General features: G+C 36.2%; 1 protein-coding gene across 2 annotated transcripts; it reads left to right on the forward strand.

The window, feature by feature from the left end:
* On the forward strand, window positions 1,111-13,624 carry LOC109713498 (MADS-box transcription factor 8-like). 2 transcript variants are annotated; one of them, XM_020237625.1, is made up of 8 exons: window positions 1,111-1,446; window positions 5,377-5,455; window positions 11,536-11,606; window positions 11,683-11,782; window positions 12,196-12,237; window positions 12,341-12,376; window positions 12,863-13,017; window positions 13,183-13,624. In XM_020237625.1, exons 1-8 carry the CDS (start codon window positions 1,262-1,264, stop codon window positions 13,247-13,249), a joined length of 735 nt encoding a protein of 244 aa, XP_020093214.1. In that variant the 5' UTR covers window positions 1,111-1,261; the 3' UTR covers window positions 13,250-13,624. The 2 variants fall into 2 exon arrangements, with proteins under 2 accessions (XP_020093214.1, XP_020093206.1); XM_020237617.1 differs by having other exon boundaries at window positions 1,113-1,446; window positions 12,335-12,376.

The raw sequence follows: 25,362 nt of genomic DNA on the forward strand, positions 1-25,362 counted from the left end.
ATACTCCGTACGTAAGCTCCCGCGGATGCGTACGGAACATAGAACCCCCTCGTCCCAATTAATAGATGAACGGTAGAGATTAAAACGATTACTTTGGACGGTGGATCTCATGCTCCCGCATGCGCCACCATCCGCACCACACTCTCGTCGGAATACCCCCTACGTACCAAAAAGTCCACGCAGGCGTATTACAAGGTTCGGTCACATGGATGATGTACCTACGCACGGCACCAACGAACAAAAGTTTCGCGTACACCCGGTCTATGAGTAAACATCATACACCAATATTCAAATATATGTATATAAAAATTAGCAAATTTACCGATCGTTTTTAAAGCAAGTGGCAAAGGACTTGATGGTTGGTACCCGAGATCCAAGTTCAAATCCTAGTTGATTCATATTTCTAGCTAAGTTTATTTCTAAATAAAATAAACGAAGCGGATAGCGTGCTACCTATCTCTAAAAAAAAAGCAAATTTGCAAATCAAATAATATCTCATTTTTATGACTTCGACAATATCTGAATAACATTTTTCGAAACAAATTTTACAGGGACTATTTCAACGCAAACACTGTCTCATCCATCGCCTATCATGCCGGTAGCGCAAATCTCAAAGCCGCATGAAATTAGTAGATGGAACGGTCTTATATTACAAACTGTTCCAACCACTTTCTTTTTCTCCTGTTCTTTATTATTATGATATTGAATTAATGGTTTTCTGAGTGTGGTGTATGGAATGTAAGGCTACACCAGATGCAGGAGAATTTCTCCGCCAATGGAAATCATCGTGGCCTCCCCTCCTCCCGTGCCGACACGTAGCGCGTGTGGGCCCCCGCCGCTTTAAATACACACCCTCCGCCTCTCAACCAATCACCATCCCGACCCGCATACTATGCCCCTCACGTAACCCCATTCGCACACCCATCCCCACGCAACGAACCTCTGCGACGGCGAAATCCACCGTAGGACTCAATCTCGACGGCCCCAGTCCCTGCATCCGCATAAGTACTTCTATGCGGACGCCAACGTATGAAGATAGAGTAAGAGAGCGAGCATGCGATGTTCTTGGGTTCTTCCCTGTTACTATAAATAGCAAAGTGGGGGTGTGTGGTGGGGGAGAAAAAGAGAAGAAGGGCTTCTTCTTCTTCATAATCACTTCCCCCTTTCTCCATTCTCCGCCATTAATCACCTCTTCTGTAGAGAGAGAGAGAGAGAGAGGAGGAGGAGGAGAGAGAGAGAGGAGGAGGAGGACGACGAGGAGATGGGGAGGGGGAGGGTGGAGCTGAAGAGGATAGAGAACAAGATCAATCGGCAGGTGACCTTCGCGAAGCGTCGCAACGGGCTTCTGAAGAAGGCGTACGAGCTCTCCGTGCTCTGCGATGCCGAGGTCGCCCTCATCGTCTTCTCGAATCGGGGCAAGCTCTACGAGTTCTGCAGTAGCCCTAGGTATCACTGATTTATTAGTACTACGTCGTCGATCTCCAACTCTCTTTGTCGATTCGATTTCATTTATAGTTGTTTTTTAAAATTTAAAATTGGAGATAAATTAAAAAGAAAAAGAAAAAAAATGCTCATCTAAGTAGTACTAGCTAGTAAGAAAGGTTGAACTCGAAAATTCTCAGTGGAGAAGCTTCATGCAAGTTTATATATTTAGCTTCATGTTTCACAAGTTTAGAAATTTAGTAAAACTCCGAGTTTTAGGTTCATTATTTTGGCGTGTGAATGTTAGTCATTTTCTAGGTCTACTTTCTGTTGGGTTAAGTTGGTATAAAAGGCATTTTAAAGCGTCGGTGCCGGTGTTAATTTGATGATAATAATAGCAGTTCAGTTTTGAGTACAAAAGATTTGTTGAATATATTCTTATTTGTAAATTATATAGTATTTGAAAAGCCGTAACCTGGGAGAAGATTAGATCTATTTAAAAAACAAGATCTCTACTGTGTCAAGACTCTAAACACAGAGATAAATTGTTTGCTTCATTATATCATCGATTTGGTGAAGAACCGTTATTATATGGTAAGGTCTTAAGCTTTTTTCTATTGAAATTTCATAGATTAGCAACGATGAAGCTCTCAAAATAACTAATAAAAGATGGTAGGATCTAATTCTCTCTTGCTATCCAATTGTTCAAGGTTTTAGGCTTGTACGCTTTTCAGATCTTTTCGTGTTTTGGTAACTTAAATTAAATTTGTACATCTATCTTTGAATTGCTCAAGAATGAGTTGAAGCCAAGTAATTAATCTTAAGACTTCAGAAATTTTGATAACTTGGACAACTTAGACAGGAGATTTTTACCCATTCTTTACTACTATTTATTTGCTTATTATTTTTGCTTCTTAGTTGTTGCTCTTTGTTCCTTAATCTCAAAATTTTGAAAGAATGAACAGTGAGAAAGTGAAATTTCAAAATGAAGAAATAGTGTAATCTCATTTGGAACAACAATCTAAGAGCAAAAGGGTGAGTCAGTTTTGCTTGACTAGCTAGAGTTTTTGTCAAAGTGCTATTTGTGTGAATCTATTTAAAGAAACACTAACAATACTTCCGTAGGAATTCTTTTAACAAAATCGTATTGTTGAAGTAAAATTTTCAAGTTAGAACTTTTATTTACATTTGAAGACCTCAGACTAGAAGCTTAGCTCACCTTTCCTTTCTAAACTTCTTATTTTCAATTTTTTTTGTTAGTTTTACAAGTAAAAAAAATGTTCTGGAAAAATTTAAGTTATTTGGTTTGAATTGGATTAATCCAATCGATTTGTCGTGTCAATTCAATTTGTACTAAAGTATATATTCAACACTAGTCCTTCACAAATGAATTCCTTTGAGCACAAGCATAAGATACCTAGGAGTTAATTTACAAGTACATGGTGGACACTCAGTCAGCACACAGCTAAGGGCTCAAGTAGTATTCAACACTAGTCCTTCACAAACGAATTCCTTTGAACACAAGCATAAGACACCGAGGATTTATTTACAAGTACACAGTTAACACTTAGTCACCGCACAGCAAGGGCTCCAGCTCTCTCTCTCTCTCTCTCTCTCATTGTGATTCTTTAGGATCGGTTGTTTTATGAAGAGCTTTGAATAAGCATTAATTCCTAGGTCTGTATGAGTTGTAATTCTATAACTACTCAATACAGAGCTCACCTTTTTATTTTGCTACACATTTTATCAATTTATGTTTTTTTTTTAAAGCAAAAATGAAAAAGGAGTTAGTAAATCTTAAAGTTTTTGGATGGAGATTGTAGACATTACAACTTTTTTTTTTTGTTATAGACTTAGTATGTTTCTTTTCAAAATTGTGTCCTTTGTCATGATTAAGTTTTTTCTTTAGTAACTGTAACCTTAAAACCCCTCATGAGAAGTCCAATCGCTGTGGAATAGTGTCTTATCATGTATTTTGTACCAACCTAGTAACTTCGGGCTGTCTAGTAATAGATTTTCACCACTGTAAACTGATTCTCTCCTGCTACGTACCCTTTGTTGTACGTCAAAAAAGGTTGCATCTGATGACTTCAGTGAGACCTTTCGCTTTGTCTCTTGGCTTTTAGGCCTTGTGGATCACTGTTTGCACCTGTACCTTTCTGTCTCCCAATGGGATGTGAGACAAAAATAAAAAAAACCACTCTAGAACGTTTTTATTGTTTTAGATAATTATATATCAAGATAGTTCTTTGTTAGTATAGTAAAAAAGTTTCAAAACTTTGGCTTTCCCTGTGAATCGAGACTATATATGTTCTTCAGGGATCTTTACTTATATCACATGTGCAGTGCGCACGCGCGCACACATCGAGAGAGAGAGAGAGAGAGAGAGAGAGAGAGAGAGAGAGAGAGAGAGAGAGAGGCATCTAACATCAAATAACTTAGACAAAGGTCTAGTTTGAAATTGAAGTGTGGCTCCCTTTCATAGTTTGGAAAGCCAAAAAAATTTTAAGTTTTTTTTTTTTTTTGGTGTTTCCTTCCACCAATAATATCACTTTCTTCTCTAGTAGGGGTTCCATCACCACATTGCATATTGGTGTATAACGCCCCAATAGTCCCACATTGGATGAGATACTGATTCCAATCAGTTTATATAAGGCCTACACGCTAATAATAATAACTGGGCTTAAGCATTTTGGTCCGATGGTTTTGGGCGCAACAAGTTATTGTTGTTGGTGGGTAGGGTTGTTACATTTGGTATCAGAGCCGAATATCAACCAGAAGTGTGAGAGCTAAGTGCTATGCGTAACAAAGTGCTACACCAACGGGTTTGGTGGGAGCTACCTCTTGAACCCGTGTTCCCACCTGTATAATAATAACTAGGCTTAACCATTTTGGGCCGGTGTTTTCGGCCCAACGAGTTATTATTGCTAGCGGGTTGGGTCATTACATTTGGTATCAGAACCGAATACTAGCCGGAAGTGTGAGAGTTAAGTGCTATACAGGCATGATCTGGTTTGGACCCTACGAGGACATTAGGGTTTTAAACGGGGGAGTTCATAACGTCCCAATAGTCCTACATCGGATGGGATACTGATTCCGATCAGTTTATATGAGGCCTACATGCTAGTAATAATAACCGAGCTTAAATATTTTAGGCCGGTGGTTTGGGCCCAACGAGCTATTATTATTAGCGTGTCGGATCGTTACATGTGGGAGGGAATAAAGCTGCAAAATACTTTTAGCTTTCCAAATTATGAATGCGCATGCTTTTGAGTTTTGACAGGACGATGCTGCTTCAATGTTGATTTGCATAGATATATAATATTGCTCAAAATTACAATTTAGAAGTCCCATACTTGTACATCTGACTGTTATAAATAAACATTAAATCATGAGTTAGTTTTACTAAAACATATTATCAGACTTCTAATTCTAAAACTTGCAAAGATCATCACAATGTTCAATGGTTTTGGTTTTGATTTTAGGTCTCTCTATTTGGCTTTCACATTTGTATACTAAATGTGAGAGATGTGCTCAGTTAGATGTAATGAAGGTAGAAAAGTTAAGTTCTGAGAACTCGACTTGATACTGTTGAGGGGAAAGTTATAAAACTACAAGGAGGGTTCTTCTATTAATCTGAAACATTACTTTATAAAATTTTACTTTCTATTCATTCCAGCCAAAAAATTATTTGAAGTACTCGCACAAATTTGAAACTGTACTACTGCCTACTGCTTAACTCTAACCAAACTAAATGTCCCTTAAGCATTATATATGAATGTCAATGAGGCTTCTACCAATTTATCTTCATCAAATCAAAATTCATATCCGTCTACTTAGTATCCTCATATTAATGATAGCATTGAGTTCAGTGAAGTCCATCCTTATAACATTTCTCGCCAACTCATAATTTCTCTAGCATATCTAAAAGATTTCTATTCTCTTCCTTTGCAGCATGCTGAAAACACTGGAAAGATATCAAAAATGCAGTTATAGTGCACCAGAAATGAGTACCCAATCAAAAGAAGTTCTGGTAAGACTCTCTTGATCTTTTAACCATGTTACTGGGTATCGCTGTTGTCAATCTATATCTTCGTATCTTTGTTACCAGAATTTCCAACTATAGTTATATAATTTTTTTAACTTATTTACTTGGTGAAAAATAAATGTAAACTGTAGTTGTAAATTTTTGAATTTTATACACAATTTAGAACAATGTGCAGTGCTTATTTATCTAGCATTCTATAATCAAGTCATGATACACCATAATATCCTTAGTTGTTGGGAGAAGAAAGAGATCTAAATTCTCCCACTATGCAAGATCAAATGGAAATGACCTAAAGTAGATTAATTCCAATCTTACTACACCATAAAAAGAGCAATAATAAAGTAAATATAAACCAACCAAAAAATCAAACACCAAATTTACGTGGAAACCCTAGAAAGGGAAAAATCATGGAGCCACCTCCAAACAACTCCACTATATGAAATGAGATGAGTACAATTCCTCTCTAGTTACTACTAGAGACATGGATTACAAGAATCAAAGCTATTGCTCCAAATAAAGAGAAATATTGGAGAGATCTCACCACCAATGTTGCTTGTGAAACACCTCCCAAGAAAACCTCCCGGCAAGGTAATCGGGCTCCTTCGGCTTCCCCACGAACCCGGCTTCAAAAGCTTCTCTAACAAGCCTAACAATGGTGGCCTCCAATAGCTTCTTCTTCTCTTTTCTTTTGCAAGAGAAAACTAGAGAACTTCACTTCTCTCTCTATCTCTCATCCCAAGCCCTAATCTCTTAAGTCATATAAATAAGTGGAGATGAATCTTGGCCCAACTAGTTAGCCCATGAGCCCAAATGGCTCCAACATAACCCAACAAAATGGGTCCAACAAAATATGTGCAATTTTGCACATAACTCCCTCATGAGGAGGGACACCACAACAAACTTTCCCTCACGACTCATGAGGAGAGTTTTCTATCCAAGCAAATTGTCATCCCGGCCATACTTGTATATAGCTCATGCTTCTCCTTAGATAAAGCCTTTGTCATCATATCCGGAGCATTTTTATTGGTGTGGACTTTTTCAAGTGCCAACAACTTCTTCTCAAGAACATCGCGTATCCAATGATACCTTACATCAATGTGTTTACTTCTATAATGAAAACTTAAATTTTTGGACAAGTGAATGGCACTTTGACTATCACAATAGATAACATACTTACTTTGCTTTAGCCCAAGTTCACCGATGAACCGCTTCATCCATAACATTTCTAGCAAACTTCGGTGATAGTAATGAATTCCGCTTCCATAGTAGATAAGGCCACACATTTTTGTAATTTTGATTGCCATGATATAGCTCCACGGGCAAAAGTAACCAAGTAGCCCGAAGTAGACTTTCTTGAGTTGACATCACCGGCCATATCCGCATCCGTATAGCCCTCTAGTATGGGTTCCCCCTTTCCAAAACATAAACATAATTTTGAAGAACCTTTAAGATATCTTAAAATCCATTTCACCGCCGCCCAATACTCTTTGCCGGGATTTGCAAGAAATCGACTAACTCCACTAACTGCATGTGCTATGTCCGGCCTCGTGCACACCATGGCATACATTAAGCTTCCAACCGCCGAAACATAAGGAATGTTTCTCATTTCCTCGTTTTCCTTGCTACTTGATGGAGATTGCTTGGAACTCAATTTAAAATGAAAAGCAAGTAGTGAACCAACTATTTTAGCATTAAACATACCAAATTTTGTAAGCACCTTTTCAATGTACCTTTCTTGTGACAACCATAGTGTTCTAACTTTTCGATCACGATACATTCTCATGCCTAAGATTTGTTGTGCCGGACCCAAATACTTCATAGAAAAGGCCTTACTCAATTCTTGCTTCAACCAAGAAATCTTTTTGACATCTTTACCAACAAGTAACATGTCATCAACATATAAAAGAAGTATGAGAAAATCATCATCACCAAATTTTTGCACATACACACAATGATCACAATTAGATCTTGTGTACCCATGATTTATCATAAAAGAGTCAAACCTTTTATACCATGCTCTAGGTGCTTGTTTTAGGCCATATAGACTTCTTTTTAACCGACAAACCAAATGCTCTTTACCATTGACTTGAAAACCTTCCGGTTGTTCCATGTATATCTCCTCCTCCAAGCTTCCATGAAGAAATGCCGTCTTTACATCCATTTGCTCAATCTCCAAATCCATACAAGCGGCTAAGCACAAAACAATCCGAATAGATGATATTTTTACCACCGGAGAGAAGATCTCATCAAAGTCAATACCCTTCTTTTGTGCAAAACCCTTCACAACCAATCTTGCCTTGTATCTTGGTTGTTCATTCTTTTCCTCATTCTTCAATCTAAACACCCATTTATTTTTGAGTGCTTTCTTTTCTTTTGGCAAAAAAACCAAATTATAGGTGCAATTCTCATGCAAAGAGTTCATCTCCTCTTGCATTGCTTCCAACCATTTCTCTTTGTCTTTACTAAGAATAGCCTCATTAAAGCTCTCTGGTTCTCCCCCGTCGGTAAGTAACACGTACTCATTTGGGGAATATCTCATTGATGGTTGCCTCTCCCTTGTTGATCTTCTAACATGTACATTGGTGTCTTCATTTGGAGCACTAACATCATCAACACTTGTGCCACCATCATCTTCATTTGCACCTCCATCATTTTGAACATCACTAGTATTTTGTTCTTCTCCATTTGCATCTAGCTCCTCAACTCCCCCATCATCAAGCACTATGGGTGGAGATCTTGTAGTAGAGACCGGTAACTCATCATCAACACCATTTGATGCATCTCTTGGTTTTTTTTTTTTTTAATTTCTTCACATCTTCAATATTTTGATATTCTAAAAAGACAACATCTCGGCTTCTAACAATTTTCTTCTTTTCGAGATCCCCTAATCTATAACCAAATTTCTCATCAGCATAACCTACAAAAATACATGGTAAAATCTTTTCATCTAACTTTGACCTTTCTTCCTTTGGAATATGCATATAAGCCTTACATCCAAACACCTTTATATGAGAATGAGAGATATTTTCTTGAGTCCATACCCTTTCCGGAATATCACCATCCAAAGGGATTGAAGGAGATCGTTGATCAAGTAAACCACCGTTCGAACCGCTTCCCCCCAAAATGTCTTGGGCAATTTAGACATAGATAGCATACTTCGAACCTTTTCAACAATAGTTCGATTCATCCTTTCCACTACTCCATTATGTTGCGGTGTACGTGGAACGGTTTTTTCATGCCGAATGCCATACTTGTTGCAATAGAAAGCAAATTCTTTAGAGGTATATTCTCCTCCATTATCGGTCCGAAGACACTTCAAAAGCTTCCCCGTCTCTCGCTCCACCTTGGCATGAAATATTTGAAAATAATTAAAAACTTGATCCTTGAACCTCAAGAAATAAACCCAAACTTTTCCAGAAGCATCATCAATGAAGGTAAGAAAATAAACATTTCCACCAAGAGATTTGACCTCAATAGGTCCACATACATCGGAGTAGACTAAGTCTAAAAGATTTCTACTTTTCTTTGAGATAGAACTTGCAAAAGAAACTCTATGGTGCTTTCCAAATAAGCAATGTTCACATGATTTAGAAAACGCACCTTTGAAGTGAGGAAGAATTTGTTTCCTTGCTAAAATTTGCATTCCTTTTTCACTCATGTGCCCAAGCCTTCTATGCCACAAATCCGGCTCCGAATCATCCATAGCCGCAATAACACTTCCATCTATATGTGCACTTGTTCTATACAAAGAACAACACTTCTTGCCTCTTGCCAACACAAGTGATCCTTTAATGAGCTTCCAAGCACCATCACCAAAATATGAGACATAGCCTTCGTCATCCAAGCATCCCGGAGAAATAAGATTAAGACGAAGATCCGGTACATGTCGAACATCTCGAAGGATAAGCTTTACCCCTATATTGGTCTTGATATAAATATCTCCCATCCCCACAATATAAGAAGATTCACTATTACCCATCTCCACTTGTCCAAAATCTCCCACTTTGTACAATGAGAAGAAGTGCTTATGAGGAGTTGCATGAAAGAATGCACCCGCATCAATGACCCAATCAATATTTGAAGAAGAAGATGCAACATTAATACATTCATGACTACATGTACCCATAATAGCAATATCACTATTAAGAGTTACAATAGCTCATTGCTTTCCCTCTTCTTTGGACTTTGCTTCTTCCTTCACTTTGCCCTCTTTTAAATCCTTTTTGTATGTCCAACATACCTTTTTCATATGGCCTTTCCTCTTGCAATAGTAGCATGTAATATATTTCTTTGATTTTGACTTACTTCTTGATTTGTATCGATCACCATAATCACGGCCCTTTGACCCTCCTCGATTCTCCGAAACAAGAGCTTGTGATGTAGATGTATCGGAGGCTTTCCTTCTTGTTTCTTCATTCAACAAACAACTTGTGACATAACTCATAGAAACAATTCCATCCGGTGCCGAATTACTAAGTGAAACTACCAATGTCTCCTATGAGTCCGGTAGAGAGCTTAACAACAACAATGGTTGAAGTTCATCATCAAGCACCATCTTCATTGAAGTGAGTTGGTTCACTATGCTTTGCACCTCATTCAAGTGCTCCGATATTGGAGTTCCATCCTTGTACCTTAAATTCACCAATTTTCGAATAAGAAATGCCTTATTTCCGGCGATTTTTCTTTCATATAGCTCATGGAGTTTTTTCCACAAACACTTGGCGGACGTCTCATTTGCCACCAAATGAAACACAACATCATCAAGCCATTGATGAATAGTGGCCACCGTTACTCGATCTAGTTTCTTCCACTCTTCCTCGGATATATAGTCCGGTTTACTACTCTCAAGTGGTGTATGTAAATCTTTACAAAAGAGAAGATCCTCCATTGTCGGTTTCCAAATAGCCCAATTATTGTTCCCATTGAGTGACACCATTCTACTAGAGGTACCCGACTCCCTCTTGATCTATGCACAAACCCAAATAGTTTGGTTCTGATACTACTTGTTGGGAGAAGAAAGAGATCTAAATTCTCCTACTATGCAAGATCAAATGGAAATGACCTAAAGTAGATTAATTCCAATCTTACTACACCACAAAGAGAGCAATAATAAAGCAAATATAAACTAACCAAAAAATCAAACACCAAATTTACGTGGAAACCCTAGAAAGGGAAAAACCACGGGGCCACCTCCAAACAACTCCACTATATGAAATGGGATGAGTACAATTCCTCTCTAGTTACTACTAGAGACATGGATTACAAGAATCAAAGCTATTGCTCCAAATAAAGAGAAATATTGGAGAGATCTCACCACCAATGTTGCTTGTGAAACACCTCCCAAGAAAACCTCCGGCAAAATAATCGGGCTCCTTCGGCTTCCCCACGAACCCGGCTTTAAAAGCTTCTCTAACAAGCCTAACAATGGTGGCCTCCAATAGCTTCTTCTCTACCTCCTTTTCTCCTCTTTTTTTTTGCAAGAGAAAACTAGAGAACTTCACTTCTCTCTCTATCTCTCATCCCAAGCCCTAACCTCTTAAGTCATATGAATAAGTGGAGATGAATCTTGGCCCAACTATTTAGCCCATGAGCCCAAATGGCTCCAACATAACCCAACAAAATGGGTCCAACAAAATATGTGCAATTTGCACATAACTCCCTCATGAGAAGGGACACCACAACATTAGTCGCATAAAAACTCCCAATAATGAACGACAATTGCTTCCTGAACCTGCTTGTTTATTTGTTTTTCTCCTTGAACTTAGTTTATTTATGTGTGGCTCATAGAGCCAGGAACATTATAATGAGGTATCTTATCTTTTTTCCCCTAAATAATACTTTGTATTAGAGTATTATATGAATTATCTATAATACAAAGAACAAAAAGCTAAAGCGTAAAATTTCAGCTACTCTCCTATATATGATAATTGATGTTCTATGCCATCTCTACTTGAAATTTCTAGTTGATTCAAACATTACTAAACATTTGGCACTCTAATCTTTTAGCATCCCTGTAGTGATTATTAGTACAAAAATAATTCAAAATTGAAATTTTCTATCTTCAGCTGATGCAAAGTAGCTGCCAAGAGTACATGAAACTGAAGGCGCATGTAGAGAGTTTACAACGAAGTCAAAGGTGACTTCTCAATTTTTTGTCTTTCACAAATGCTTATCAAAATTATCAATGGAATTATTATTCTTTGACACTATAGGAATCTCCTTGGTGAGGATTTGGGAACACTTAGCATCAAGGAGCTTGAACAGCTTGAGAAGCAACTTGATACATCATTGAGGCACATTAGATCAACAAGGGTAATAATGATTTATTTATCTCTCCAAAACAAAAATCAAATTGTCCTACAATTGTCCCCATGAAAGAGAAGATCTAAGCTTATGCATCATATATAAAACTAAATCTATAATATGAATATTAACTCCTGATTAGAGAGTATTTCTCTTGGCTCTTCAAGTAGAAGATAACATAAGTATGCAGGTATATACATATTTGAAATTACAGGGTAGCATTAACTTAGTGAGGTGTCCTAAGTAGTATTTTCAGCTACATATGACTATTGGCATCACCATGTTTTATTAGCATGTGTAGCTAGGTTTTAGGAGTACTCCTGCAGTAAAGAGGCCATTCTGGAAGCCAAGCAAAAAAAAGAACTTAGAAATTTAGCATTATTTTGAAATTTTGATCTGATGGGGCTGTGATATTCTTGCAGACACAACACATGCTTGATCAGCTTGCCGATCTCCAAAGGAGGGTCTGCTCATACCTTACACCACGTTACCGTATTAAATTACCATATTAATTCTATTTATGATTTTCATTTGTAAATTTTTCTCTACTCTCATGTTCAGGAGCAGGTTCTTTGCGAAGCAAATAAATGCCTTCGAAAACGAGTGAGAGACTTCGCACTGTCCTTCCCTATATTTTTCTTAATTTCTTCTTTACATGTTAAGATGATTCCAAGATTCTATATATTAATCGATGCCAAACCACTGGGAACCCTAATCCTAACGCATGGGAGGAAAAGGATGAGAGGTCACTATCTAAAGCATTGGTAACAATGGCGATACAGAAATGAGGAACCCTAGGACGACCAGTTCATAACCCACAAAGTCACGTCTTTTATAATTCTAGAGAGGAAGATTGGAGCTGTGACTAGCGAGGATACTGGATTCAATTTAATTAGATGTTCACAAAGTGTGGAATCAGCTAGCATTAAAACCTGAAATTTATTGGAGAGTATGAGCCAAAAAAAAAAAAAGAAGAAAAAGTAGTAGTGTATGACATGAAAACACCAGTTAAAATTCAGTTTAACAAACTGTAATTAAGATATATTTTCGTACCCCAAAAAAAAAAAAGGTAACTGAGCCTTAATGCAGCTGGAAGAGAGCAGCCAGGGCAGTGTTGAGCTGCAAGTGTGGGAGCACGGCGCAAACCAGCTTGGAGGAGGATACGACCGCCAACAGTCGCCTCAGGAGCCGCACGGCAACGGATTCTTCCACCCCTTGGAGTGTGAACCCTCCCTGCATATCGGGTATGCTTATTATTATGCCCTTAATTCAAGGATAATATTCCAATCTAAGATTTGCAAAAGGATTTCAAAGAAGCACCAATTAATGTTGCAAAATACGAAAGAAAGATCATGGTTCTTGTGCGAAAATGCCTTTAATATATCTTTTGTTTTTCATGTTTACTCCAGGTACCATCATGATCAGATGCCTGGCACAAGTGTGGCAACCTTCATGCCTCCAGGATGGTTACCTTGAAAACTTGAACACTTCACCTCTTTAAGAAGAAGTGTATGAACGAAGAAGCAAATTCAGAACTAAAAAGCAAATATTTATATGTATTTTGGTGTGGCCAAACAAACTTTTTTTATTTTTAGTTTTCCTAGGTAAGCTCCATCTTGTTGTACTTGCTAGAGCCTGTTAATTGGTGCTTAATTATATATTTCTCAGTATAAAACTGCGGTAGCTTAATTTATGGCTACTATATATGTAAGTTTATGTGGTATGAACCTCAGCATCAAAAGGCTATTAGATTATGAACAACTCTCTTTGTGATGTGTAAGGTTATATCATGTGGAGTAATCAACAACTCTTGTAATATTATTATAACTCACATCCAACACTTTATATTTTGATACTGAGCAATACCATTGGATATGATCTGTACTATTTGAAATATTTCTTCAGCACACGAAATAAAACATGTGTTTAGTGAAATATGTCCAATATTTTTTTAAAAATTCATTATCAACATTCTTCTATTCATCTACCTTCATTTAGGTAATTAAATTGCTTGCCACTTGAATGTATCTTTTCTTAGAGAAAACAAAATTCTCGTGGTAATGTAGAATCGCGACAAAGAATTTTCCAGTTCAAAACTCAAATCCAAGCTAATGGAGAGTACGCGGCTGTAGAAAATTAATATCATCCATGTTGCCTGTGGTCCACACACAAATTTATTACTAGTGTTTGAAAAGACGTGAGGGGCACAGAGGTGCTAAAACCTTCTGGAGCTAGGGGCGAGACGCGCGCCTCAAGAAAATGAGGCGCGCATGTAATAAAAATAAAATATTCTTAGTAATTAAACCTACTTTAATTTGATATTCTATATGTATAAAAAGAATCTAAAATAATCATGCAAAAATAACCATAAAAAATATAAAGAAAAGTACAGCATATAGGTTTTCAAATTTAATATATATATATATATATATTTTTTAATTTTCAACTTAAAATTTAAAAGTGATTGTGCCGCCGATGCTCATATTTAGTTGTTCTTCAAGCATCATTCTCATCCTCATCTTCATCGCTTTGAGCTTAAAATTTAAAATTGATTGTGCTGCTTATTCCTGTTGCCGTTGCTGTTGGCCTACCTGCTGCCTGTTGCTTTCTGTCGCTGTCACTGCTGCTGGTTGATGTTCAAGAGGGATGGGATGGGATGGGATGGGATGGGAGGTGGGAGAACACGAGGGGGAGAAGGACGGCTCACTTTTTAAGTTCTTTTTGTGTTATTTTTAGCGTTTCTTGAAATTTACAAACGAGTTAAAATATAATGATCAGACTCAGAACCCTATATGACGAGAACTTGAACCCCATAACTCTCAAAACTTAAAACATTACGAGGTGCGCCTGAGGAGCGCCTTGGAGCCTAGGTGCGCACCTCAGTGAGTGCGCCGCGGCTCACTGTTGCTGAGGCGCTCACCTCCTCAGGTGTTCTTTTTCAAACACTGTTATTGACTAATACGAAGCAAATATTTCATAGGTTTCTTGAAATGAATATTGATCAGCTGAATGATAATGAAGTAGGGCAAGAGAAATGTTAGATTTGTTATTTCTAACGCGGCACTAGCACAAGGTATGTTAGCGTCTTCGCCGTGCAATTCTCACTAGGCCTATTTCACCGACTTAAATGAGTGGCTTCGGCCAGGACTCACAATGTTGCTACATGATTATGCAGCAATTTTTCAATCATCCTTATTTGTTGCTCTGTTCAGCTTTTTAGTCTTTCGTGCGCATGCTTGGAAGATAGAATACAAATCCCTCAACTAAAAACTGTCATCACTCTCCCTTTTCTGGACTTTTCTTCTTTAAATAAGATGCAATTAAACTGTCTCATAATCTCTTCTAGATCACATTATCTGAACCTGCAACAAAAGAGAGAATATTACGTGACAGTTATCTAATATCGCAGGAGCAGGGTACATATTAGCCGGACAGTTATGTTGAATATAAATGTTACTTTGTCGATGGCTGTGTATGCATTTTTCATAAAGAGGGGAAAATTTTTATAACCTCGAAGATCGGATGCTCATTTAAATGCACACAACTAGCTAGTGACAACGAACAACCTGAAATATAAAGCCTCAGAACAAGTAACAGCTAGCTAAATCCTGTTTGAGTACAGGTTTAGAAAGGAAAAAAGAGTTCTCTGGCATTGTAATGACTAATGAGTAAATAATAATTCTTTTGACTGCTTTTTAATTTTTTTTTTTTTTCTTTGAAGTTAAGAAAGATGTCGTTTCGCGTCTGACTAGGTTGCATTGCAGGATAACTGACATACATAGCCCAGTTGACTCTGCTGATGCGTTCAAAATCTGAATTTCTGTTTTCTTTTCCTCTTAGGCTTCGTTTGGAATTGCGGCCGGGAGATTATGTTACGTGCGGTAAGAAACGATGATGGAAAAATACCCTATTTGTTTCCGTACGTAATATTGCGTTCCGCATATTGCGATTAATCGGTTACGATATATTTTCTACGGTCCCATCGGAGAGCACAGAAATATATCCCTACATACTTTTTCTCAACTCCATCCTATTTAATAGCGTTAGATAGATCTCAATACCAAACTAAGCCTTATTGTTTGCATAATAAGCAATGCATATATGATCATCTTGCTGTTGAAACAGGGAAAACAGTGGCGCGAAGATAGGGAGAAACTGTTGCAGTGCAATAGGGAAACACTGATTGTCTGTATAAACCTGCAGCAGAGCAAGGAGAAGAATCAGTGAAGAGTTACTGAAATGACTGAATCCTTCAGCANTTGGAAACTTCACTTCAGCAGCATTTGGATGGCCAAATTAAGAAAGTGTATATTAATCATCTCATTGCTCATATTTTAAGTTGCCTTTATCCTGGGCAAGCTTTTGATAAATATATACATTCAGGAGAAGAATACTAACATTCCCAAATGTTTGTGAGTTGTAGTCCAAGATTCAACTTTGTAACTGTAATAAGATTACCTTCCTATTCCAAGCATATTTCTCTATGCCGGTGAACTCGAACTACGATTCATTACAGCTAAAATCATAGAACTTATCTAAACTATGAATCATTCTGAATTGGCTACATAATTTTTCAAAACTTTGACGTCAGTCAATGACATATTGACTTCGAAATTTAAGCTAATCTTACTTGAATAAATTTGTAGTTGCAAGAACTGCGTGCATGAAGTTATACGATGCATTCAGATTTTAAAGTCAAAATATCGCTGATTAACTCAAATTAAACAAACTAAAAGATTAGATACTAAAATCAAAATTTTAAAAAGTTAAATAATCAACTCAAAATGGTTCATAATTCATGCAAGTTCTGTGCGTTTGATGATTTTAGACCGATAATTTGTGCTACACCAGCACTGTTAGAGATAATGCTAATGATAAAAATTAGATCATGATTAGATTATTTGATCTTATCTATTATTAGATTTGGTTATTTAAATTGTGATTAAGATGAAATCAAATCAAGAGTAGGATTTTGCATAATTAGTTATAAATAGAGAAGCTGGGATCATTGTGGCTAATGAAGCCGGCATTAATTAAGTTCAAGTTAATTAGTGGTCGCCACCACCGTATGGACACATGCATCAAGGTATGGTTGTTAACTGATAACGTATTAAATTCTTTAATTTCTCTTCTTTCTCTTTTCTTTTTTCTATTTTGCTTTCTGTGAAGATCTCTATATATCATAACAAGTATATAGAACATATTTGTTGGAGGCCCACCACGGTAACAAACACACAGTGGCTTAGTGTCACGGACAAAATGTTTTCCGTTGACTTCTCTTTGACAGTGGCCCAACTTCGCTAGCGGAGCATGTCGTTAAAGAGACCTGAACCCAACCCACTGTGGGGAGACGAAGGATTTTGTAACCTTTCCCATCAATGATGAAAACTTAAGGGTTATGAAACTCTCATGAGTTATGGGGTGACTTTTGGGCTTATGGCTCATTATGAGGGCGAGTTAATATGTCTCATAATGAGAGAGTTAGCGTGTGTCTAGGTTCATTGTATTTAGGAGCTTATAAGTAGTGGGGTTTTGGTTAAGGTCAAGACACACAAGAGAGAGTGTGTGTATGTGTGGGTTGTAATCTCTTTTCTAAGTAGTATAGTACTTAGCTTTTTGAGTGAACTTCTGCCTCTCTCTCTAAGTCATTTCCTTTGCATACTTAGTCGTTGGACGCAAAGGTCCGGACTAGCAACAGGAACGAAGACTTGCCCATCTTCGAGCAGGAAGGCGGGCGCCGCACGGGCTTTGCAAACAGAAACGCTAAGGCCGTGACAGCTTAGGCAGGAAATCATGGGACAAGCATGATTCAACGGGCTGTATGACTTACTTTGCAGAGACATGTAGCAAGTAGTACATCTTTACATGCGCTTAAGCGAATTCGGAGTTACATAAACACATGGTTAATTCTGGAGGAATATGTATTAATTACTTCAACGCAGATTCAGATCTTCGTGGCGTTAGAACTTTTTTATGGTAAAATTAAACACGAAAACAAATACATGCGTTAAGAGCCTGTTTGGATACACAGTAAAATATCTCCACGGAATTTATAAACTGTGGTTTCGGTCTAGATAAAATAGAGAATCCTGCAACTCTAAAAAATTCCACGGATTCAATTTTTAAACTGTTTGGATACGCATTGTACAATTTCACAGGATTTTTCCAAATTTTAAGATTAAAAGTTAAAATTTAAAATTTCAAAAAAAATTTAAAATTTAAAATTTGATATGTGAAATGTGAAATTTTGAATTTTGAATTTTAAATTTGAAATTTTCAAATTTTAAATTAACAAATTTAAAATTTAAAATTTAAAAATCTAAATTTAATTTTTAAATTTTTAAATTTTTAAATTTAAAATTTTAAAATAAAAAATTTAAAATTTAAAATTTGAAATTAAGATTTTACAATTTCAAAATAAATTTAAATTTTAAAGTTTAACATTTTGAAATTTGAACTATATGACTTGAAATTTGAATTTCAAATTTTAAAATTTGAAATTGAAATTAAAATTTTATAATTTAATTTTAAAGTTAGAATTTTAAAAATTTAAAGCTTTAAATTAAATTTAAAATTTATAATTTAAAAATGTTTAAAATTTAAAATTTATTTTTAGTTAAATTAAAATTTAATATAAATTCTGAAATTTTAAATTTTAAATTTTAAATTTAGAATTTTAAATTTTAAATTTTAAATTTAAAAAAAATAAATTTAAAATTTAAAGTTTAAAATTTGAAATTTGAAATTTAAATTTGAAATTTGAAATTTGAAATTTAAATTTGAAATTTGAAATTTAAAATTTAAATTTGAAATTTAAATTTGAAATTTGAAAATTTAAAATTTGAAATTTAAAGTTTGAAATTTAAAATTTAAAATTTAAAATTTAAAATTTTAATTTAAAATTTCAAATGTGATATTTCAAATTTCAAATTTTAAATTTTAAATTTTAAATCTATATTGAAATTTAAAATTTTATGTTGAAATTTAAAAGTTAGAACTTGATGCATTTTTTTAATAAGGGAGCTCAAGAATGGTGGAATTTTTTTCCTTTGGTAAGAGTGGATTATATTTTTACTCTATTTTTTGGACTATAGTTTAACTATACTCCAAAAATTACGTTATTTTTTTCCTCCCAAACGCTTCATAGGATATTTTTCCTACCGCCGTAGCATAGTTTAACTATGCTACGTTTTCAGGAGTATCGAAACGGGCCTAAGACATTCAAAAAAACCACAATCTCGTTTCGGGCCTGGTAGAATTTCTAACCAGGCCTTACTTAACTCAGCACGAAAAAGCGAGAGGAAAAAAATTGGGCCCAAGTCCTGTAAAGCCCAAATGAAACTTTAGGGTACAAAAATATCCAATTGTAAGCTTTTATTTCTGAAATTAAATACACTTGCCGTTGTGGCACTACTAAGTAAAGGTGGTAAATTATTTACTGCTTTTAGAAATGTAGTGAATCACTAATAATGATAAACAATTCACAACATTCACGTAAAATATATATTCACAGCACCTTAATATTTTGAAACAAATGGTGAATAATTTGTCGTATGCAGAAAATGGTGATTCTAATTTTATAAGTAATAATTTTTTAAAACTTATTTTTTATAATTATAATATTTTATGAGTTATTTTTTATGAAAAAGGTTTGCAAATATTTAGAATCCAGGGACTCATTTGTATATTCAAAGCACGTATATAGAGTGAGACTACTATGCTATCGGAAGCATGGGGCCTTCCGTGCTTCCAGCTCATTTTTGATGTTGCGACTTTCGAATCATCGATCGGTTCCGTTAAACTTGATCTAGAATATTTGGAGTACCTAGAAAATAAATTTTATGATTTTACGATATCATTTGCTTAGTGAACGAAGGAGCTTAAAATCAACGGCTGAAAATAAAAATCTTATAAAATGTGATAATATGACATTAAAATNCGGCGCGGCCTCAGCAGAGTCGGAGGATTTGGGTCGAGGCAGGGGAGAGGGGCTCGTTGCCGGCGACGTCGCCGGAGCGGACGAAGGCGACGTCGCCGGGGCAGGGGTGGCGTTTCCGCCTCTGCCGCTCTCTGGGAAGAGAAAGGAAAAAAGAACGACAAAAAAAAAAGAAGAAAGAGAAAAAGGTACAAGGGCATTTTGGTCAGTTTGCTGAAAAAGCGGACCGAATCTGCAAAAACGAAAAAGGTGGCCTGATTTTGCAAAAGCCTAAAATAAGTGGATTTTTTATGCAAATTGGCCATCTTTAATTGAAAAGCTAAAAAATAATATCAAATGTAATTAAGAAAAATATATTTAATATATTATTATTATTATTATTATTAATTATGGTTAAGACTTGAAACATTATTCACATGGCAACTTGTGATTTAACGTGAAGCCAAGCTTAATTTTCGTCTTTACAGTTTTGCAGACGCTTATTTTAAAGAATCTGCTGGAATCATTTTAAGAAGCTCTGAAGTTATATTTTTTTAGGATAAAATCGAGAAATAATAGTGATTCAGCTAAATATCACTTCTTTTTTCTTTTCTTTTTTTTCGCTTTCTCTTCGAATTCACTATTTTTATTGTCTCTTTATTAGCTACTAGTTATTCTCCATTTCAATTAGGATAGAATATGAAAGAATTTGAATATTAAGTTTTACATTAATATATAACAATTCTTTTGAAGGTTGTATATATATGTGTATTTAATTATTATAGTCATTAAGTTTTTCAGATTAATATAGTAATCTAAATTGAGAAAGCCAAAAGTCTTTAAGTATAAATAAAGTTTTTTCTCCTATAACTATAATGGCTATCAATTTTGTCTTTAATTTTAACTAGCGATGTACCCGCACTTTGCCGCGAATACAATAGGTATATCGTTAATTATATTATAAAATATAGTATTCTATTAAATATATACATTAAATATATATTTGTATCAACATCTCATTTCACAATATAAAATTTTATTACAGATTTTATCTTTAGGTATTTGATAGTTTTTATTTAAATTCTTGGTGTTCCGTAAACTTTCAATATTTTCTGAAGAAAAAAGAAAAATTTGTAATTAGCTTATTTTTAGGCTAGTTTGTCCAAAAAATACATATCCTTTTTTTTTTATTTTTTTAAATTATTATTCTTCAACGTCTATTTAGATTATTTTTTGTCGACCCATGCAAATAATATCGAGAATTAAAAATATTACGTAAAAAGTAGTTACTTGATTTGTAGGTTTTTCGTTTGACCAGCCTGCAAAGAACAAAAAATAGGAAGAAAAAGAGTATCAAAATAATTAGTTACATGTTTTGGAATGAATTCGAGAATGACTTCGTAAGAATAATTTATTTTACTTAATAAATAGTTTTCACTATATTACAATCGTTAAATTTACAAAATGTCACGAACTAAAAGATATAAATCAATTAAATGCATATAAAAAAGAATAAATTTTCAAAGAAGAATATACCTGATAGAGGATTGAAAGAAGGAACTACTGTAAAATGGTTGAAAATTACCACAAATGATAATTTTTCTATTTTTTGTTTTACCAAAAGAGTTAAAAATTTGTAACTAAGCCATGTAGGAAAATAAATTTGCAGGTGTCAACATAAAAAACCTGCAAGTGGCGAAAAAAAAATCCAAGTGTCAAAAAATAATATAGCTGTCAGAGCGGGAGAGAGAAGGAGAGAGTTTTGGGGACGTGTCATTTTGAGAATCCTCCAAACTCTCTTTTCATGTCAACAAATATGCAAAGAACAAATGCACCAAAATTTCCCCTATGAACCATATATGTATCGACAATCAATTGTCCATGGTGCATCAGGAACACCAAAAACAACCCTAGAACACATGCAGTCCATTATGCAGCAGGTGCACATAAGGTAGCCCGACTAAATGTCACAACATATTAACCTAACGCTACGGTTTACGGTGCAATAATCGAAAGACATGTGACAATATTTGAACCTAACTCCACGGACTTTAGTATATAGTAATAGATTAGAATGAAAAATAAAAAAACATGAGCTTCAAGTTTTAATATTTAGCAAAATAATAAGAGGCTATTATATAAATTGAAAGTTCACCACGTGGTGGCTTATGACTCATTTGGAAATCATGTCTCCCAATATATATATATATATATATATATATATATATATATATATTGGGAGACATGATTTCCAAATGAGTCATAAGCCACCACGTGGTGAACTTTCAATTTATATAATAGCCTCTTATTATTTTGCTAAATATTAAAACTTGAAGCTCATGTTTTTTTATTTTTCATTCTAATCTATTACTATATACTAAAGTCCGTGGAGTTAGGTTCAAATATTGTCACATGTCTTTCGATTATTGCACCGTAAACCGTAGCGTTAGGTTAATATGTTGTGACATTTAGTCGGGCTACCTTATGTGCACCTGCTGCATAATGGACTGCATGTGTTCTAGGGTTGTTTTTGGTGTTCCTGATGCACCATGGACAATTGATTGTCGATACATATATGGTTCATAGGGGAAATTTTGGTGCATTTGTTCTTTGCATATTTGTTGACATGAAAAGAGAGTTTGGAGGATTCTCAAAATGACACGTCCCCAAAACTCTCTCCTTCTCTCTCCCGCTCTGACAGCTATATTATTTTTTGACACTTGGATTTTTTTTTCGCCACTTGCAGGTTTTTTATGTTGACACCTGCAAATTTATTTTCCTACATGGCTTAGTTACAAATTTTTAACTCTTTTGGTAAAACAAAAAATAGAAAAATTATCATTTGTGGTAATTTTCAACCATTTTACAGTAGTTCCTTCTTTCAATCCTCTATCAGGTATATTCTTCTTTGAAAATTTATTCTTTTTTATATGCATTTAATTGATTTATATCTTTTAGTTCGTGACATTTTGTAAATTTAACGATTGTAATATAGTGAAAACTATTTATTAAGTAAAATAAATTATTCTTACGAAGTCATTCTCGAATTCATTCCAAAACATGTAACTAATTATTTTGATACTCTTTTTCTTCCTATTTTTTGTTCTTTGCAGGCTGGTCAAACGAAAAACCTACAAATCAAGTAACTACTTTTTACGTAATATTTTTAATTCTCGATATTATTTGCATGGGTCGACAAAAAATAATCTAAATAGACGTTGAAGAATAATAATTTAAAAAAATAAAAAAAAAAGGATATGTATTTTTTGGACAAACTAGCCTAAAAATAAGCTAATTACAAATTTTTCTTTTTTCTTCAGAAAATATTGAAAGTTTACGGAACACCAAGAATTTAAATAAAAACTATCAAATACCTAAAGATAAAATCTGTAATAAAATTTTATATTGTGAAATGAGATGTTGATACAAATATATATTTAATGTATATATTTAATAGAATACTATATTTTATAATATAATTAACGATATACCTATTGTATTCGCGGCAAAGTGCGGGTACATCGCTAGTTAAAATTAAAGACAAAATTGATAGCCATTATAGTTATAGGAGAAAAAACTTTATTTATACTTAAAGACTTTTGGCTTTCTCAATTTAGATTACTATATTAATCTGAAAAACTTAATGACTATAATAATTAAATACACATATATATACAACCTTCAAAAGAATTGTTATATATTAATGTAAAACTTAATATTCAAATTCTTTCATATTCTATCCTAATTGAAATGGAGAATAACTAGTAGCTAATAAAGAGACAATAAAAATAGTGAATTCGAAGAGAAAGCGAAAAAAAAGAAAAGAAAAAAGAAGTGATATTTAGCTGAATCACTATTATTTCTCGATTTTATCCTAAAAAAATATAACTTCAGAGCTTCTTAAAATGATTCCAGCAGATTCTTTAAAATAAGCGTCTGCAAAACTGTAAAGACGAAAATTAAGCTTGGCTTCACGTTAAATCACAAGTTGCCATGTGAATAATGTTTCAAGTCTTAACCATAATTAATAATAATAATAATAATAATATATTAAATATATTTTTCTTAATTACATTTGATATTATTTTTTAGCTTTTCAATTAAAGATGGCCAATTTGCATAAAAAATCCACTTATTTTAGGCTTTTGCAAAATCAGGCCACCTTTTTCGTTTTTGCAGATTCGGTCCGCTTTTTCAGCAAACTGACCAAAATGCCCTTGTACCTTTTTCTCTTTCTTCTTTTTTTTTTGTCGTTCTTTTTTCCTTTCTCTTCCCAGAGAGCGGCAGAGGCGGAAACGCCACCCCTGCCCCGGCGACGTCGCCTTCGTCCGCTCCGGCGACGTCGCCGGCAACGAGCCCCTCTCCCCTGCCTCGACCCAAATCCTCCGACTCTGCTGAGGCCGCGCCGCCATCCCTTTTTTTTTTCTCTCTTTCTTCTCTTCTTCTTCTTTTTCTTCTTTCTCCTGCAGGAACAGTTTTCTTTTTTTTTACTCTTTCTTTTTTTTCTTCTTCCTGCGGGAGAAGCTTCCTTCTCTTTTTTTTTTCCCTCTTTTTCTTCTTCTTCTTCTTCTTCCTCATGTACACCAAGTTTTGCCACCCCGCAACCAACCTCTTTGCCTCCACCGCACCAGCCTCGCGCGGCTCCGCGGCACCCCGCGCCTACCCCCAACACTGCTCCGCCGCCGCACCGTGCACCGTTAATGATGTAATTACGCTATTACACCATTAATGGTGTAATGGTGTAATTTCACCATTAATGGTGTAACCATTGCACCATTAATGGTGTAATTACACCATTACACCATTAATGGTGTAATGGTTAATGGTGTAATGGTGTACCATTACACCATTACGACGAAGAAGAAGCAGCCGCAGTGCCCCCGCGTGCCCGCCCGCCGCCGCTGCGTGCACCGGCCCGCCGCACCGGCCCTGCCGCCGCCTCCGCCCTCCTCATCGCGTACGCGCCCCTCGCCGACCCCGCGTTCACCCCGCAGGCCCAAGAGGCCGTGGACGAGCGCGGTCCACGTGAGCAGGTCCCTCATGGGCATTTTGTCGAACACCTTGCGAGCTAGAACAAACAGAGGACTAAACAAACAGAGGACTAAACAGAGGACTCTCTCTCTCTCTCTCTCTATCTCTCTCTCTCGCCTCCTCTGGTGGAGCTCGTCGAGGTGGAGATAGAGGGCTCGCCGTCGGTCGTGGCGGCGAAGAGGAGGGCAGTGGGCGGAGAGCGCGCGGCGGTGGGGAGCTGCGCGCCGGCGCACGCTGCGCGCGGGGGCACGCGGGCGCACGCGGGCGCACGCTGTGGCGCGCGGGCACGCTTCGGTGCGCAGGGGCGCCGGCGCACGCTGCGGCGCGCGAGGCCGCGGGCACGCCGGCGGACGCGGCGCGCGGGCGCACACGGCGCGGGGGCACGCGGCGGCCTGCTGGTGTCGAGATCGAGCGGAGGCGCGGGGGAGGTCGGGGTCGGCCGGTGCACGCCAACGCCTCCCTCTCCGTCGCCGTCGCCGCGGAGGAGGCGCACGTCGACCCGGCGGCCTCGCACGGGCGCTCGCTGTCCCGGCTGACCGGGTTCTTCATAATAGTGTAATGGTGCACCATTACACCACTAATGGTGAAATTAGTAATGGTGTAATTAATGGTGGTATAATGGTGTAATTACACTATTAATGGT

Source organism: Ananas comosus, linkage group 1 (genome assembly GCF_001540865.1).
Source record: "Ananas comosus cultivar F153 linkage group 1, ASM154086v1, whole genome shotgun sequence".
Taxonomy (NCBI): Eukaryota; Viridiplantae; Streptophyta; class Magnoliopsida; order Poales; family Bromeliaceae; genus Ananas; species Ananas comosus.

Coding starts and splice junctions, on each gene's coding strand:
- LOC109713498 (XM_020237617.1), top strand. CDS start 1,262: ATGGGGAGGGGGAGGGTGGAGCTGAAGAGGATAGAGAACAAGATCAAT. Junction 12,238..12,334: donor TTGCCGATCTCCAAAGGAGG/GTCTGCTCATAC, acceptor TCTCATGTTCAG/GAGCAGGTTCTTTGCGAAGC. Junction 13,018..13,182: donor GAACCCTCCCTGCATATCGG/GTATGCTTATTA, acceptor TGTTTACTCCAG/GTACCATCATGATCAGATGC.